At 55.7% G+C, this 15921-nt stretch overlaps 1 protein-coding gene across 1 annotated transcript; it reads left to right on the forward strand.

The window, feature by feature from the left end:
* The first annotated feature begins 9350 nt into the window (after window positions 1-9350).
* Window positions 9351-11497, forward strand: LOC125117332 (whey acidic protein). Its single transcript, XM_047763129.1, has 4 exons — window positions 9351-9432; window positions 10322-10462; window positions 10790-10948; window positions 11481-11497. Exons 1-4 carry the CDS (start codon window positions 9351-9353, stop codon window positions 11495-11497), a joined length of 399 nt encoding a protein of 132 aa, XP_047619085.1.
* The last annotated feature ends 4424 nt before the right edge of the window (window positions 11498-15921 follow it).

Genomic DNA, 15921 nt, shown 5'->3' on the forward strand with positions numbered 1-15921 from the left:
CTGCCAGCCCTGAGTCTCTGCCAGACCAAGGGATGGGGTGACTCCCTCACCACAGCCAGCTCTGGACACACGCCTCTGCCATCCTCATCTGGTTGGTTGATCAACTAAAAAAAATATACATAACCCAAAAGTTGAGAGTTACGTTTACTCGGTAGACAAAACTGAGGACTTGAGCTCAGAAGGCAGCATCTCAAGGAATCCTGAGAAAACTGCTCCAAGGAGGCCAGAGAGGAGCTAGGATTTATGGGTTTTTGTGAGGAACAAAAGGTTTCTGTTGGAGCGCCCACTGCGGCACAACAGGATCAGCAGCATCTCTGCAGTGCCAGGACACAGGCTCGATCCCCAGCCCAGCACAGTGGGCTAAGGGATCTGTCATTACCACAGCTGTGGCATGTGTCACAAACGTGGCTCAGATCTGATCCCTGGCCCAGGAACTCCATATGCCACGGGGCAGCCAAAAGAGAAAAAAAATTACTACTAATAAAAGAAAACGAGGAATCAATGAGATCCTGCTGTATGGCACGGGGAACCACATCCAGTCACTTGTGGTGGAACACGATGGAGGATCACGTGAGAAAAAGAATAGCTACATGTTATCACTGGGTCGCTTTGCTGTACAGTAGAAATTGACAGACCACCGTCACCCAACAATAACGGAAAACAGAAAAAAGAAAAGAAAACCAGGTATCTCTAGCTAAGGAATTGAGTGCTTTTCCGCAGGGGCAGGCGCAAGCGTCTGGGCTCACTGAAATCATCCTTTGATACGCGCCTCGGCTGTCTGGAGCCTGTCTCTGGGTTTTCAGAGCCTGGGTTTCCTCGGGGCTCACCTCGGGAGCGGCTGCAGTCCGACAGCTGCCAGACGGCAGGTGTGAGCTCTTCCTTCCTGAGTTCCCTCGGTGCCCACCAGCGGCACCCGTGGAGGTGGCTGCAATCCCTGAGAACGGCTTACTGATACGGCAACATTTTCTCAGGTTTTCTTTCCACAACAGAGACGTTTTCATGGAAAGTCTCCATTCTTTTGATGTTGAGGACAAAAATAAAATTTTTGGTCATGGGAGGTGATGGGCCACAAGAATGCCATATCTGATGGGCAAAGTGGAAGCCTCTGGCCTCTGACGCCTAGTGGCAGGACCTGTGGGAGCCAGTTGCTAAGTCTTTTCGAAGCCAGCAGGTGGTACTGTGGGCCCTGGCCTGGCCCTGGGTGTGCGGCCTGCAGGCTTGTAAGGGTCACTCCCTAGTCCCTGTCCTCCCGCAAGCCCTCCTCCCCGCTCTGGGATCTCAGGTCCCCATCGTGAAGGGAGAGGGTCCCTCTGGTTCCCCGGGCTTGTTGAAAAGCCTTCCCACTGTGAGTTCATTATGTGCGAATTCTCTACCCAAGGCTAGATCTGAAGCAGGACAGGCCCCCAGGACTCAGACACAAGGGTTTCTAAAGACACAGATTAGGGGGGCAGGGGTGCTCCATCCTGCCCCCTCTCAGGGATCCTGGCCTTGGGCCCCTCTGATCGTGGGACTGGAGCCTCCCTTTTCAGCTCCAGGAGACCCAGGCCCCTGGTCACAGCCCAGGCCTCTCCCTTATTAAAGGACAGGCAGTGGGTTCTCCTGGGGCCTCCCTGCCTCTCACAGCCCCACATCCCAATGGGCCAGCGGAGGGCCTTCCTGAAATGTATGGGTCATGCCCACCTACCCCGGCCCCTGGCCTGCCCCCTCCCCACTATGTTCCCAGGTCTGTGGCCTCTGCAGCCCCTTCACTTGACACACCTGGGCAGAAAGGGCTGTGACCAAGGGCCTGGGTCTCTATCATGTGTCACTGTCTGACAGCACTGCCCCACGTGACCCCTGGGACCATCCACACCTTAAGTCCGCAGTCAGCCCCCAGGCCCCTGCCCGTGAGATGGCCGCCAGGGCACACCTGGGGCTAGACGGCCACATCTCATTCACCACTGTCCCTGGCCGGCCAGCCTGGACGAAGGGTGGCTGCATAAGAGTGACACCCTGAGGGCCCAGCCAGCCAAGCCTTCCTCCACCAGCCTGCCCCCAGCCCCTGGAGCCTACCCTTTGCCCTGGAGGTCCTACCAACCCAGCGGTCCCCACCCCCCAACCGACCAGGAGCCTAGGGGGCCATGGCACTGCTGGGACAAGAGGAGAAGGGTAATGAGCCCCTGTGAAACTGGTGCTCCGGGTGGTCACAGCTGGGCCTCGGTTCCCGTCCATCCTGGCACTCCAGAGCCGGGGGAGGGACAAGGCCTGCAGGTCTGGGAAGAGGACAGGCGGAGGCCCGGTGGGGCCAGTAAACACCCCCAGGGCCCAAGAACACTGCGTCCCTGCCCCAGGGCTGGTGAGCTCAGGGAACATCATTCCTGGAAACTTCTAGCCCTCGGGGCCGAGCACCTGCCCCAAGGCCTGGCCCACCAACACCTCTCCCTGCCCAGCCCCGCCCGGCCTGCATCCCCTCCTGGCCAGGCCTTCGGGCCCCAGGCAGTTGGGGCGGGCCCCCACCCCCCTCCAGGTGAGAAGCACAGTCCCATGGCTGCTGCATGAAGGGTTCTCTTGGAAGCTGAGGAAATGGGTTAACGGTGGTGGCCTGCCAGGTAAGTGACCTGGTTCCCCACCACTGATGACATGCTTTCCAGAAGTCTTGCGGGCATGAGAGAACTCGGAGTCTCTGTGACTGCACCACACCTGCAGCATAGCCCCAGTGACGCAAGATTGTGTGGGGGCGTTGGGGACAGTCACTATATCTACAGAAGGATGTGGTGTATACAGAGGTGCCTGCAGAGGAAAAACCAGGTGAAGCTGAACCAAGACCTTCCCAAAGAAGCCCCCAGTCATGTGTGATTTGTTTTCTTCTTTGAGCTTTTCTGAATTGTCCAAGTTTTCCACAAGATGTACTTGTGGGTTTTGTAATGTAAAAATTTTGAGGGGTTCCCACTGTGGCTCAGCAGGTTATGAACCCAACACAGGATCCAGGAGGATGTGGATTCACTCCCTGTTCTTGCTCAGTGGGTTATGGAGCCAACATCACCATGAGCTGTGGTGTAGGTTGCAGGCACGGTTCAGATCCCACGTTGCTGTGGCTGCGGCATAGGCAGGCAACTGCAGCTCTGACTGGACCCCTAGCCTGGGAACCTCCATATGCCGTGGGTACGGCCCTAAATAAATAAATAACAGAACACAGTTGGGTTGTTGGTATTTAAAAAAAAGAAAGAAATCTGTAGAGAGCTTTCATTCATGTGTCACTTCATGTAATCCACATGCCTACCGATCGTGAGAGATGCTGCTGCTGCCTCCGCTTCATAAACGGGCAACTGAGGAGGGCACGTGTCCAGGGAACAACCTGAGGTCACACAGCAATAAGACTACGGCCTGAGTCCCAGGAACAGCCCTCTTCCATGAAGGGCTTACCCAGGGGCCTTAAATCCTGAGACTTCAAATCTTAGGCAAGACTTCAATGTTAGCCAACGCATTTGTATTGATCAAAAAATACATTCTGGGGGTTCCCACCATGGCACAATGGGATAGGTGAAATCTACAGCATCGGGAGGCAGGTTCGATCGCCACCCGGCCTGGTACAGTGGGTTAAAGGATCCAGTGTTGCCAAAGCTGCCACGTAGTTTGCAACTACAACGTGGATCTGATCCCTGGCCTGGGAGCTCCACAGGCCAAGGGTCGGCCAAAAAAGAAAAAGCAAATCTGAGGTGTCCCCTCAGAGGGTTAAGGATCCAGCATTGTCACTGCCGTGGCTCTGGCTACTGCCAGGAATTTCTGCATGTTCAGGCATGGCCAAAAAAAAAAACTCATTCTGAAATGTGATCTGCTAACAGTCCGCACCACCCCGAGAGTCCCAGCTGTGACCATGAGGATAAGAAAACGCCAAGGACAGGAATCTCTGCTAATGTGCCGAGCACCGGGCACCAAACCTTCACAACAACCTGGTCCCAGAGGTATCATCGCCACCTCTGGCACCGATGAGGAAGCAGTAAACAGACACTCACAGAGCTAGCAGTGCCTGGACACCCCAGGCGTGGACTCGAACCTGACTCTGAGCCTCGTCATAGGAAAGGCATTCACACCATGCTTCATGCTTATTGGACTTCACCTCCCTGGGTAAGGGAGGGAAGTTTTAGGGGAGGGGGCTAGTGATAGGATCATGCCAGTGGGTGGAAGCTCAGCTGGCCAGAAAGGGGCCCCTGGTGCAGCCCCCTCCTGCTCCCACCTGTCCACAAAGTTCCCGAAGAATAAGGGAGCTGTCCCAGACACTGGGACACCTGATCAGTGAGACAGAAGGGTGCCCTGACCGCAGGGGACTTACACTCAGGAAAAACTGACAACAGGAAAATCAATGAATAATCAAGGTCCTCCAGAGTCAAACAGGTGTGGTAAAGCAGCTGTCAGCGGCCCGGGTACCAAGAGAGCCTTGGCAGGGCAGAGCGGGGAGAGAGGCGAGAGCGAGCTGGAGGGCTTCCAGAGGACCAATGGGGGAGGCTTCGCAGGCCCCAGGCTTCCTGCTCTGGGCAGGGGTGAGGGTGCTGTTCCCCAACAGAAGAGATTCTGGGCACCAAGGAACCAGTGCCCAGGCTGTGCCCATCCCAGAAAAGACGGTCACTCTTGGAAGGGGAGAAACCAGGGCAGTGGGGCCGAGGGGCAAGTGTAGATGTGACCCCAAAATGGGCAGAGCAGGAGGAGCAGCGGTGGCAGAGGGACCACTGGGCAGGGCCAGGGGAGGAGTTAGGACTGAGGAGGAAACGGAAAGGAGGTGGAGGCGGGTTGAGGGGCACCTTTCCATGGAGGCCAGACTCCGTGCAGAGGGGGAGACCATGGCAGCCCAAAGCGGAGGGAGGAGGACACAGAAAGAGGCCCGCACTTTTAATTTTTTGTTGTTGTTGTCTTTTTAGGGCCACACCCGTCTCCAGGCCAGGCGTCGAATCAGAGCTGCAGCTGTTAGCCTACACCACAGCCACGCCGGATCCAAGCCATGACTGTGACCTACGCAACAGCTCACGGCAACGCCAGATCTTTAACCCACTGAGCGAGGCCAGGGATCAAACCTGTGTCCTCATGGATGCTAGGCAGATTCATCTCCACTGAGCCACCATGGGAACTCTGAAAGAGGCCTTCTAGCGCACAAAGTTCATTTGTCTTGCCCAGAAAGAAGATGCAACAGACTCCCAAACCCCTAGAATTCCGTATGTATGAAAGTGTCCCCAAGCTCTCTAACTTCATACTCAACAGAACATTTTTTTCCTCTTTTTACAGCCACACCTGCACACATGGAAGGTCCCGTGCTAAGGGTCAAATCGGAGCTGCAGCTGCAGCTGCCACCTCCGCCAGAGCACTCGGCAACATCAGATCCTCAACCTGCTGAGCAAGGCCAGGCATCAAACCCACATCCTCACGGAGATGAGTCAGGTTCTTAACCCACTGAGCCACAATGGGAACTCCTCGACAGAACACTCGATAAGATGTGGAGCCTTGCGAGGGCGGGGCAAGGCATGTGACATGTGTGTCCACCCTACCTGGCCACCCCAAGTGCACACGGCATTCGTGATGTCCCATGTGACCCCAACTGGAGAGGAACGGACATCCTGGGTCCCTAGGAGACTTCAGACACAGAGAGGAGGCAGGGACGTCTAAGAGTCCCAAGGGACCCAGGAACGCCCCTCCCCCTTCCAATGAGGCTTCTTCCTGTAGGACCAGCCAGTTACCCAGAAAATGAGGACAAAGAGAAAGGGACAGACAGAAGGAGCCCTCCGCTCCTCCTCTTTCGGCCTTGCAGACTCCAGTCGGCTGGGTGGGGTGCAGACAGACTGCAGGTAGGCAGCGAAACCATGAATGCCCTCAGCAGCATGACTCAGCGACAGCCCGCGCGGCCGTCGGTACAGGAAGGGGGAACAAGACGTGGTCCAGCCGCTCGGCGGCGGAGCAGTGTTCGGCCCTAAACAGGAAGGAAGCGCTGAGCACGCTCCCCTGGGGACGCCCCTTGAGGACTCGATGCTCACTGAGGGCCGGACACGAAAGGACGCACAGACCACGGTTCCGTCTACATGCAAAGTCCAAGAGGGGCAAACCCACAGAGACAGGAAGCAGACTGGAGGTTGCCAGGCGCTGGGAGGAGGCGAGCAGTCACTGCTAACAGACACAGGGCTTCCTGGGAGAGGAATGAAATGCTCTAGAATTAAAGAGTTAGTTGCAGCGAGTTCCGGTCATGGCTCAGCAGAAATGAACCTGACTAGTATCCTCAGGGATGCGGATTCGATCCCTGGCCTCCCTCAGTGGGCTAAGGATCCAGCATTGCCGTGAGCCGTGGTGTAGGTCACAGGCATGGTTCAGATCCCACGTTGCTGTAGCTGTGGTGTAGGCCGGCAAATGCAGCTCCGACTGGACCCCTAGCCTGGGAACCTCTATATGCTGAGAAAAGACAAATAAGGAGTTCACATTGTGCTACGGTGGAAACAAATCTGACTAGGAACCATGAGGTTGTGGGTTCAATCCCTGGCCTCACTCAGAGGGTTAAGGATCCAGTGTTGTTGTGAGCAATGGTGTAGGTTGCAGGCGCAGCTTGGATCCTGCATTGCTGGGGCTGTGGTGTAGGCTGGCAGCTGTAGCACCGAATCAACCTCTAATCTGGGAATGTCTATGTGTCGTGGGTGCAGCCCTAAAAAGCAAAAAAAAAAAGAAAAGACAAAGAGTTAGTTGCCCAGTTCTGTGAACTAAAAACCACTGACTTGTACACCAGTGAACTTTATGACATGGAAATCATATCTCAGTAAAAAAGAAAAATAAGATAAAATCAAGAATGCAAATTTTACCCTCTTCAACATAGAAACACACCTAGAAGTGTGCGGCCGTGAATGAAAACCAGACCTTCAGGCAGTGTCTGGCCTCACCCTTCAGGCACAGGCAGGACCATAGAGGGTTAAAGGGGTTTTGTTAACAGGAGAGGCCCGTCTGACAAAAGTCAATCAGTTCATTGTATCAGGAAAAATAAAAGTGCTTCCGAGGACACAGCCTCCTCAGAACAAGAATGCGTCTGAAAATAAAAGGAAAAGAGGTGAAGAGAAAGCTGCTGGGTGAGTTTTGTGCAGAATGAAATACACGTGCCCGTCCCAGCCAGGGACGTGAAGTGGGTGATTTCGGTGATTCTGCATAAGAGTTAAATGCTCCTGAGTTTGCATTTCAAGCGGCATTGCACAACATAAAGACAAACGGTAATAATAGAAACATTTAATTCTTTTTTTTTTTTTTTTTTTTCATTTTTGGCCACCCTGCAGCAATGTGGAGGTCCCCAGGCTAGGGGTCTAGTCAGAGCTGCAGCTGCCGGCCTACACCACAACCAGAGCAACACAAGATCCAAGCTGCGTCTGTGACCTACACCACAGCGCTCAGCAATACCGGATCCTTAACCCACTGAGTGCGGCCAGGGATCGAACCTGCATCCACATGGTTATAGTTAGTTGGATTCGTTTCCACTGCACCACAAGAGTAACTCCAACACATTTTTTTTTAAACACCGTTTTTAAAAACAAAAGAGAGACCTGGAAAAGAGGAAAACCTTTGTATTTAGTCTATTTGCCCACTTTTTTCCCACTTGTTGAACAAAGAACCCCACAAAGTACATAGCCAGCCCTCTGTCAGCGAGGAAGGGACCAGGCTCTGTGACCCTGTGACTGCAGGCCCCAGAGGCCAAGGGCTGTGACCGTGGGAGCCAGAGACTGGAGACTCAGAATGAGGCCACAGCCCAGTGGTCTGAGTTCCTGGTGTGGTCAAGCCAGGCCTTGGACCTTGCATCTGAGTAGGGGGGACCCTGAGACCTCCTGGCCATGGTGTAAGGGAAGCACAGAAAGGCCAGCTGGGCCAGACAGACAGTGATGATGGCCTGGCCGCCCCTCGCTTCTCCACCCTCAGTGTCTGGTGTAGGTACCGCCTCTTTTCCAGGCTGCAAGACGGGAAACAACCAAAGGCATGACATTGTGTCAACTACCAGCACGGAAAGGCACCAAGAGAAAGCAAGTCACCCTTGGCCAGGACCTCCAGACCCCAATCCCCGAAGGGCAGCGCTGGCCAGCCCTGGAGGGGTCTGGGCTGAGGCCCTAGAATGCTGCTGAGGGGTTTTCGGGGCCCAGACGGTGCTGTGTGGGGTCCAGGGCAGGAAGAGCCAGGGGTGTTGGAGCCACCTATCTGAATGCAAGTGTGTTCTGGGCTAGAACATCTGGAAAGGTCTGTAGCACAAGCTGAGGGCCCGATGGGAAGAAGTGAGGGGCTCTGTGTCCAAGGCCTCGAGGCCGCAGGCCCAGCAGAGGGGTGCAGCCTGGACCAGAGCGGGGTACTGACTATCGGCACATGTGGTCGCCCTGGGGCCACCTTCCCTGTCCAGGATCAAGGAAGTCTCCCCAGAGAAGAAGGGGCACAGAGTCTGAGCATTCATCCTGCCCCCCACCCCTGCAGCCTCCCAGGGCACAAGCGGGGTCCTTCTGGGAAGAGGCCCTCCCAGTGCCCACACTGCACGGAAACAGCCCCGACACTGAACCTGCCTGCCCCTCCCCTTCTCAGACACCTGACATTCTCTGCACAGAGCACACAGCTCATAAACTCAAGATGGCCATTCTTGCTGCAGGTTCGGGGCGGGGGGAGAAAACCACCGCAGGAGAAATAAAATGCCCTCCACAGTAACCCCTGCTCCTCCTCCTCTGCTACCTGTGGGCCATGTTCTGAACTGGACATGTCACTCCCTGTCCCTGAAGGGCCCTCCACGACCACAGAAAAGGCTGGCTATCATGGAACTTGTTTCTTCTTTTGTCTGCACTAATTTTCTTAATTCTCATCATCAGCATACATTACTTTCAAATGTATGCTTATTGTGGGAAAAAAGTCCACCTTAATAGGAATTCTTTTATTTTTTCCTTTAAAAATCTGGCCCAGGGTGTTCCTGTTGTGGCTCAGCGAAAATGAATCCCACTAATATCCATGAGGATGCAGGTTCAATCCCTGGCCCTGCTCAGTGAGTTGAGGATCTGGCATTGCTGTGAGCTGTGGAGTAGACGGCAGATGCAGCTCGGATCCTGTGTTGCTGTGGCTGTGGCTGTGGCATACGCCAGCAGCTCTAGCTCCAATTCAACCCCTAGCCCTAGCCTGGGAACTGCAGATGCAGCCCTAAAAAAGCAGGAAAAAAAAAAAAAAAGTGGCCCAAGGCAGCAACTACCCCATCTGGGGTCTAGCCAAGCCGGAAGCCCCTAGGCCCTGCTGGGGCAGCGCCAGCCACCCGCCCTCCCTCTAGGTTCCTGTACCCGCTGCCTCCTTTAAAAATGCCCCAGGGCCACCAGCCACCATCTGCCACCTGCCTGCCAGCCACCACCATGCGCTTTCTTACCAGTCTGGCCCTGGCCCTGATCGCCCTGGAGGCTGCCCTCGCACTGGCCCCAGCCCTCAACCTGCCAGGTAGGCCCAGGAGGGTCGTCCCGACCTTCCCCCCTCCAGGTGTGCCCCAAAACACTATCCAGACCTCACAGTCTGGTGACCAGGGCAAGAGGAGCAGAATCGGGAAGGCACATCCCCAGGGTCAGTAACAACCTAAGCATGGGATGGGAGTTCCCACGGTGGCACAGCAAGTTAAGGTTCCTTGCTGAAGCACAGGTTCCATCCCTGGCCTGAGGACTTCCATTTGCAGCGTGTGTGGGGTGGGGGAAAAAAAAGTGGGGTGCTGCCCAGAGACTCCCACATGCTGGGGAACAAGAGCTACAGGGCCGAGGCCACTGTCCCTGGAAAAGAAGTGGCCAGACAGCGAAGTGGATGTGGGGGGCGCCTGTCCTGTCCCTCAGGGTCTTAACTCCACCTCCTGCAGTGGGCCTGCGGCCTTGTTCCCAAATTCTCACAGCTGACTCACACTTCTGTCAGCTGTCACATTTCTGGCATTTTTCCTTCCTGGAAGCAGGGTGTTGGGGTGCCGAGGAGCAGGCTCCCCACGCTTCTTTTTTTTTTTGTCTTTTTTTTTTTTGCTATTTCTTTGGGCCGCTCCCACGGCACATGGAGGTTCCCAGGCTAGGGGTCGAATCAGAGCTGCAGCCACCGGCCTACGCCAGAGCCACAGCAACGCGGGATCCGAGCCGCGTCTGCAACCTACACCACAGCTCACGGCAACGCCGGATCGTCAACCCACTGAGCAAGGGCAGGGACCGAACCCGCAACCTCATGGTTCCTAGTCGGATTTGTTAACCACTGCGCCACGACGGGAACTCCCTCCCCACGCTTCTTGTCCTTGCCCCACCCTGCTCTTCCCTAAGGAGCCCCATCCCACCGCCCCCCACCCACCTGCCCACCCTGTGTGCAGGGCTAGCCACGTGCCCAGAGCTCAGCTCCTCCTCCAAGGATCCCTGCGTAATCTCCTGCGTCAACGATGAGAGCTGTCCCCAAGGCACCAAGTGCTGCGCCAGGAGCCCCTGCAGCCGATCCTGCACGGTCCCCCTCCTGGGTAACGCCACCCATCCCTGTGCCCCAGCAGAGCCCTGTCTGGAGGGAGGGCTTTGCCAAGTGTCCGCCTGGAGTCTGCACTCCGCACCCCTCTCTCAGAGAATCCCCGGCAGCCCCACGCATTCGGCCTGGCCCTGACACGGGCCCACAGCTGGACCCAGTCAAGGCTCCCCCACTTCTTCCAATGTCATGCAGGCTGCAGTCTCCCTCCCAGCCCTGAAGGCCCCAAACCTCTATGGGGGTGGGGGTGGGGGCCCACGGGAGACCCACAGCAGGGCAGGCCCAGCAAGCCAGCAGGTGAGGAAGGCCTCTCCCATCTCTCTCCCAGTGCCTGTCCCCAAGGCCGGCCGCTGCCCCTGGGTGCCGGCCCCGCTGGCCCCCGAGCTCTGCTTGGAGAAAAACGAGTGCTCCAGGGACGACCAGTGTAGGGGCAACAAGAAGTGCTGCTTCAACTCGTGTGCCATGAGGTGTCTGGACCCTGACATAGGTAAGTGTCCCAAGACCCCACTCCTGGGACACTGTCCTGGGCCACCGCCCTGGGAATGGTGGACTTGGCTTCTCCCTTGGCCTCCCCTGAACTTGGTGGCCTCCACAGGGCCCCAAAGGCCATAATATTCGACAGAGGGCGGGGGCTTAAGGGCCAGCGTGATCCAGGCTGCACCAGCCACAGACTTCTGCAGGCCCCTGATGTGGTCACTGGGATATAGAGGGTCTCCGTCTAGCAAAGGGGGCTCAGAGGAACCCTGACTTCCTGGGTGGGACTTCCAGCCAGGCCCGCCTGCCACGCTTGTGCCTTTGCCACTCAATCTGGGGAGGAGACCTGGGCTAGGAGCCCAGAGATGCGGTTCCTGGATAACCAGTCCCTGCCACCCTTGACCTTGCTGGCCCACCTATGGCGATGATGAGGGCCCAGGACGGGTGGGTGTGGACAGCTCGCTGGCTTGCCCACAGAGTCCCTCCCTCCCCGCCCCTACCATGGCTGGGCTCCGCCTCCTCTGAGGCCTCCGTGTCCCCTGCAGAGGCCCCTCTTCAGTGAGGGACATCCCTGGGAGCCCCCGGCTGCCAGGGGTGACCAGCCTGAGTCAACTCAGCAAGAACCTTCTCTCTCGGATCCAGAGACCACACGATGCCTCCTATCTGCTGCTAATAAAAACCTACTCGGCTTCATGTCTCTCCACCCTCTGTCTGTCTGTCCTTGGAACCTGCCAGAGGGCACGAGACACACAGGCCTTGCCTCTGAGAGCTCCCCAGCAGGCCTGGAAGCCCCTGGAAACAGGCAGTCCCATCTGAGGTGTAGTGAGACCAGGCAGGATATAGGTAGACAGGACGGGTCCTGGGTGAGCCAGAGGAAGGGCCACCACCTCTTCTCTCCCAGGGTCTGGGGGAGCTATGGGCCCCAGGTAGACACAGGCTTGACCTGGGGTCAGTCCTGTCTGGGCCATCAGCCAGCACTTAAGGTCAAGGGGGCCACCCACATCATCACACTGGCTGAGATGAAGGTGGGACATGGGGACGTGTCTCACCTCCCTCCATCCCTGCCCTGGGGAGAAGACCCTTCCCAGAGCTTGGAAGGTAGGGTGACAGGGCCAGTCATGGGAAGCCCAGGCCCATGGCACATGAGGTTACTCATCCCTGGCTTTGGTGCCCACGAGGTCTGGCCCCCATTATACGGAGTCAGTGAAGAAGAAAAAAACATTCTTGACTGCCTATTAGCCCCTGTGTACCAGCCCTTCCCAGGCTACTGGCTTTGGGCGTACACAAGGTCCCCCACAAAAGAGAGCCTGCTGTGTTGCCATATGCAGGAGAAGAGAGGAGCCCTCCTAAATGAAAGTGGCCCTAGAACTGCTGGAGAAGGGGAGCGGTGGGGCCCAGCGCCATCTCAGAAGGCACCAGGCACTGAGAGTGGGCGACTCCTTGAGACCCTGGGCCTCTGTGTCTCCTCCACCTTCCTGTCCAGATTCACTCGATAATTGGCCACATTTCAGTCTCTATCATGTGCCAGTTGATGAGCGGGAGTTGGAGAGACAGGATGAATTGTCCCAAATGAAAAGGGCTTCAACCAATGGCTGAATTCTGTTTCTGAACCACTAAAGGAATCAGAATTCCTTGGAGAAACAGCCAAGCTGAAGAACTATCAAGCTAGTGTGGGCATCTTGCATCATAAAGCATGGAGCCAGCCTGAGTCCCCACTAGCCAAACTTGGCACCACCAGGGTATCCATGGTAAAGCATGACATTGGAGCAAAGGGAAAGCTCTTCTTCACAGAAAATGCTAGTTAACACATGGAGAAGGAACGACTGAATTAGAAAAGCCACCATTTTGCAACACCCAAAACAATCGTTAATCTAAGCAAGAATCATTAGAAGGCGAAAACCCAGGTGCAGAGATTGCCCAGGATTCACAAAGGGGGAAGCTGCTTCCACAACAGGCAGTGAGGAGAGGGAGGAGAAGGAAAACAGAGACTAGGGGGAGAACAGCTGAAGAAATTCGAGTGTGGACTAGACATTAGATGACCTGAGCGACTCGATGTGAATTTTCTCGGTGGAATAACGACGTGGTGGTCACACGGTGAACGTACACTGCTGAATTACTGAGAGTTCATGATGTCTGCAACTCACTTTCACAGGACTTATCAAACTAACCAATGCACACACAGGCTTACATCTATCTACGTAATGCTTACCGACATGTGCGCGCGCGCACGCACACACAAGTGTGCAGTGGGAAGGAGAGAGGGAGAAAACAAAGGCGACGAGGGCAACTGCTACCGGCTGAAGCCAAGTAAAGGGGAGAGGATGGTCACTGTGCTGTGCTCTGAGCTTTTCAGAAAGTGGGCTGATTTTCAAAATAAAAAGGGAAAGAAGGTGAATGTCCATGAGCCGACCTTCCAGGCCTAGAGCGTGCTGGATCACCTGATGGGAGGCCTGTGCAGGCTGCCATGCTGGAAGGTCCCGAGGTGGGTAACGCATGGCTGGGAACACAGCACCAGAGAGGAGGCGCTGCTCAAGGACACACAGGAGGGAGGCCTGGATGCCCGGCAGGCAAAAGGGCACTCCAGGGGGCGAGGAGGTTGGGTCTGCAGGTCTGGAGGGAGCCCCAGCCAACCAACACGCAAAGGGACTCTGGACTTTGGTCAAGGACACACAGAGCTACCACACCTCCAGGAAGCCCCAAGGCTGGAGGAGAGCAGGCACTTCCCCACCCCCACCTGTGCTGGACAGGTGATGGTAGAGCTTCTGGGGAGACAGGTGAGTCTGAGATGGAGCTGAACCCCTGGACAGGGCTGTCACTCATGCTGGGGCCCAGGCCCAGGAAAGACCCCTAGCTGGCCCTAATCCCAGCCTGGGCAGCTGGAACCACCCAGCCCACCCTGCCCTGAACTCATAATGAATGGGGTGGAAGATGCCGCAGCCCTGCTCACTCCCATGCTGGGGATTCTTCTCCTGCAGAGAACACCCATCCCGGCATCGACCACGTGCCAACTTCTCTACTGTGATGCTCTTACCATCTACCCTACATGCATATCCTGGACGCCTCAATGACATGCCCGTCCCACCCTGCTCGGCTTCCCGCCTCAGGTGTGCAAATCAACCAACCCAGAGACCACACCCCCACCACCTCCTCTATGGGTCTTATACTCCTGGTCACTATCCTACCACAGGGCCAGGGACAGACAACTAGGGCCAGCCCCTACCCCCCAGAGCCCTCTGCCATTACTCACACTAGCCAGTCCTAAGCCTGCTCATCCTGACTCTCCCACTCCTTCCACGGAAACCACAGTAAAGGCTCCTGCCCCCCAACCCCACCCCTCCTGGCTGACCCTGTGCTTCCCCCGGGGGCCCTTCATGAGGGAGGTGCCTCTTTCTCGTGGGAACTGTTAGTAATAAACCATCTTCACTGGCAGTCATCTTAGAGTTTCCATTAACACACTCTTTCAAAACAGTCACTTTCAGGGGCAGGAGATCCATCCCAGAGAGACCCAGGGGCTGTGAGGGGATTCGCTCTCCACTCCACCACCTCTTGAGGCTTTTGCTCCCAGCAGCCCACCCCAGAGCTCTCAACACTCTACTAGGCTGACCCCTTGGCCCCACCATAGCTCCATCACTCCTGCAATGCCCAGAAAGGGTCCTTCCTGCAGCACAGGTACTCAGTGCCAACCGCCTTCAGAGTAGGAGCGCAGGTGGAAGCCAGGAGCGGCTGTAAGGAAGGTCCCAGGGCGCAGCACCACTCTGGGCCTCGGTTTCCCCATCTGTCAGCAAGCATGTTGGATGAGAAGGCTTCTGAGGTAACCTAGCTCTCTTTTCCAACCCCCTCTGGGAGGGAGACAGCAGCCCTGGGCAGCCCGATGTCCTGCCAGGTGGAGCCACAGCTTGTTCCTCATTAGGAACTTTGCTGTCTAAGGAAGGCATTTGGCTCAGATTCCCCACCTCAGGCCAGTCCATCCCTCAAAGTCACCAAGAAGCCAGTCCTAAGGGGAGGAGGAGGTAGTGCTAGAATCAGGAAGGAAATAAGAATGAACAAGGGAGTTCCCGTCGTGGCGCAGTGGTTAACGAATCCGACTAGGAACCATGAGGTTGCGGGTTCGGTCCCTGCCCTTGCTCAGTGGGTTGACGATCCGGCGTTGCCGTGAGCTGTGGTGTAGGTTGCAGACGCGGCTCGGATCCCGCGTTGCTGTAGCTCTGGCATAGGCCAGTGGCTACAGCTCCGATTGGACCCCTAGCCTGGGAACCTCCATATGCCGTGGGAGTGGCCCAAAGAAATAGCAAAAAAAGACAAAAAAAAAAAGAATGAACAAAATATCTGCTTCTTCCATGCCCTCCTCCACACTAAATTCCATTTCATCGACTCTGATGGCAGCACAGTCCCACCCTCAATGCACAGGAACTTAGTTTGAAGATGTCTTTAAAAGTCAGATCCTCTCCCCCAATCCACAAACTGAATAACTACCTCTCTCTATCCCCTCCCCAAAAAAGGCCAGAAACTTCTCTCCAAAGAAGATAACAGAGGGCATCTGGAATGGACTGCCTCAGCCCTCTGCAAGAGCAGGGTTACCTTGCAAAAATCCAATGACTGTGGCAGTTCTAAATGTAGGAAGGGAGGGAGGGAGGGGGAACAAACATCTCACATACAACCTCTGGACTCCTCATAAACTTGAGAAACTAACGAGCTAGAGGTTCACAGAGTAGCCTTCGAAACCAGGAAATGACTTCTAAAATACCCAGCCAGGAGGTCCCTGGTGGCCTAGCAGTTAAAGACTCGGCATTGTCCCTGCTGAGCCTCAGGTCACCACTGTGGTTCAGGTTCCATCCCTGGCCCAGGAACTTTCATATGCTGTGAGAGAGGCCAAAAAATAAAAATAAAAAAAAAAGTGATAAAATATGCAGGCAAACTATCAATCAGGCAGGAGGATATGATAAAGACATTCTAAACCTGCAAAAGGCCTTTAAAACTTACCTCCTT

The sequence above is a fragment of the Phacochoerus africanus genome, chromosome 16 (genome assembly GCF_016906955.1).
Source record: "Phacochoerus africanus isolate WHEZ1 chromosome 16, ROS_Pafr_v1, whole genome shotgun sequence".
Lineage (NCBI taxonomy): Eukaryota > Metazoa > Chordata > Mammalia > Artiodactyla > Suidae > Phacochoerus > Phacochoerus africanus.